Raw genomic sequence first — 2,457 nt, forward strand, 5'->3', positions numbered from 1 at the left:
GATTATTTAATTAAATCTGTTCAACATAAATTTCCTAGATATTTGACTGCAGTGTACATCAAAATCAGTAACTACCAATGTAATGAATCGTTGTAGTATTATATATGTATACATGCCAGTGTTCACGTTAAAATCTAAGGGGGCCGTTAACGCGTTAGCGTTAGAATTTTTCTTATATTGTACCGGATGCAGGCGTGCGGCCGGGTTGCATACTCGCACAGGGCCATAAGGCGCTAGGGTAGGCAAGCCCGCCCGCACGGCTGCATGCGGTACAGTATAAGCAAAATAAAGGAAGGGGTCTTCGGACCAGCCTGTATTGCGTGACACTTTTGTTATGCACTTTAAAGCAATGAAACGGGGGATTTTCCGAGGTACACCTGCTGGGAGAGACTGGGTCTGAAGACGCCGGGTTTGGTAAACTCGCGGGAGAAGGGGAACCTCCAGGCCGCCTTCATGTAGATCGAGTTGGAGAGGATGACGGCGGTGGAGGCGGGCGGCGGTGCTGCTAGCGCGCGGGGGATGCGGCCGTGCGTCTGCTGCGACACCCAGGCGTTGACGCGGCGCTGAGCGCCCACCGGGTCACTAGAATCACAACAAATAACTCGAGCATCGTACAGCAAACTATGAAAGAACCGTATAGAAGTCAAGGCAAAATTCCACTAGTGACCGCCAACAAAATGCACTTGCATAGCAGAAGCGTCACGTAGCTATCGACTTTTAGTTCTTGTTATGTTCTCGCGTTTTTATTATCATCTATGCTCTGCAAATCTAGGTGTATAACCAATCGAATGATGTAACTGAAAAACAAGATTGCTGCAGTGCCAAATGTAAGCAATGTAAGTGCAAAACTCATGGTCATGCCATGCAGGGAAAATGCAGACTACCCCGATTATTTCGTTTCGGGCGGTTCTAACGAAAGCAGCTCCTCTGGCATACTCGCGTTCTCCTTTTGTAATCCTAAATGCTGACTACCCCACCGCTGCCCCCCGCGCCTCTCGTGGAGGTGCTGAAGCTGAACGCCCGCTAGGTCAGGTTGTGAAACACTTCCATACACACTTCCGATGCTGCATCGCGTGCGGGCCTGGCTCGGGCAACGGGTAATGAGAATGAGAAACAATCGGCAATGAGCGTTACGAGCAGCATTAAAGTCGAGCTGGCTTTGCGGATTTTCATTGCCACTAGCCGGCATCTCGGCGCGGGATTACCGAGGTGCGACGAGCATCTCCGAGAGGAGACGAGATGACTCAGATTCTCGGTCGTACTCTTCCCCGCCACCTCCAACGACGTAATGAGACAATAGTCTGTATTTCATGCTCCACACGTACACGCAGACCAGGAAGGCAACACGGACGATACGCGACACACGCGTATTACTGCTACTGCAGATCGGACTCACCCGAAGTTGACGGAGACGATCTGGGTGCTGTACATTTCGTTGACCTCTCGCTTGAAGCGCGGGAACATGCGCAGGTTTGGCGCGGCGAACAGGGCGGACGCCGTGTGCAGCTGGAAGGCGGGGCTGCTGCGAGCGTCCGCCTGCAGTATCTCGAGCAGCCCTCCCATCTGCAGGTGCAGCTGCATCACGGAGCGCTTGCGGTTGGCCTGGCCCGGCCGGCCGGGAAGCGACAGCAGCTCGCCCAGCTGGCGGTGAGACTCTCCCCGCGACCCCAGGGCCAGCTGACCCAGCGCGGCCGTCACCGACAGAGGCGACACCAGGAAGTTGCCCCGCGGTCCGTTTCTGCTAAAGAGAAGAGACCAGGGTAGGGTGAAACCAGCAGGATGATCGTCCTCAAAAAGCGTCAAACTAGCAATGGCTCCGATATGTTTCGGTTCAAACGGAGACGCACTTGACCAGTTCGGTGTTATCATGTCTCGCTGGGAGTCTGTTGCCGTGAGAGTAACGTATAGCTACGCTTCGTGTATGACAGCAAGGCGTCGCTGTTTGTGGGAAACTAGTTTGAATTCTAGACAGTTCAGCATGGGAAGACAGTATAAATTTGGTTTAAAGAGGAAGGTTCCGTCTCTAAACAAGATGGAAAAATACTAATAAAACAGCAAAAGCAAAAATAATACACACCAATAATAGACTACCCTCGTAACCGCTCGTAACTTTTTTGTATGTGCTCGAGAACGCGATTAAGCATTTAGCCCGTGCGAAACGTGATTAAGCGGTGTGCTATGCGCGATTCAGGATTGGGCATGAATTAATTAAGGACTGTGTTCCTCTGGAACCTAACGAATAAAGCCCGATCTGTTTCCTCCCGCGCGCTCATTGGCTGTCCGCCACACCGACGTCGTCGTCGGCCTATCAGCGTCCAGGAGGAAGCAGATCAAGCAGTCATGTTTTTTCTCTTTTAGGTTCCGATCCGATTCCGATAGTCTTGCAGCGGAACGCCCTGTTGTGGTTGCGCTTAAGAATATTTTAAGCATTGTGCTTAAGAATATTTTAAGCATTGT

The 2,457-nt window shown here is 51.5% G+C and overlaps 1 protein-coding gene across 3 annotated transcripts in view; it reads right to left on the reverse strand.

The window, feature by feature from the left end:
- Positions 1-102: 102 nt before the first annotated feature.
- The window catches only part of LOC113204510 (leukocyte elastase inhibitor-like), a 38,563-nt gene continuing 36,208 nt past the window's right edge, over positions 103-2,457 (reverse strand). Inside the window, exons 3-4 of one of the 3 annotated variants that reach the window (XM_052268405.1) lie at positions 1,397-1,741; positions 103-582 (exon numbers count right to left, since the gene is read on the reverse strand). In XM_052268405.1, coding sequence (XP_052124365.1) covers positions 342-582; positions 1,397-1,741 — 586 coding nt within the window. In that variant the 3' untranslated portion in view covers positions 103-341. Of the gene's footprint in view, positions 583-1,387; positions 1,742-2,457 lie in introns of those variants that run through there. The other 2 variants (XM_052268406.1, XM_052268407.1) reach the window with 2 other exon arrangements.

This window comes from Frankliniella occidentalis, unplaced genomic scaffold (genome assembly GCF_000697945.3).
Source record: "Frankliniella occidentalis isolate FOCC.00 unplaced genomic scaffold, Focc_3.1 Scaffold69, whole genome shotgun sequence".
In the NCBI taxonomy this organism is placed as follows: domain Eukaryota; kingdom Metazoa; phylum Arthropoda; class Insecta; order Thysanoptera; family Thripidae; genus Frankliniella; species Frankliniella occidentalis.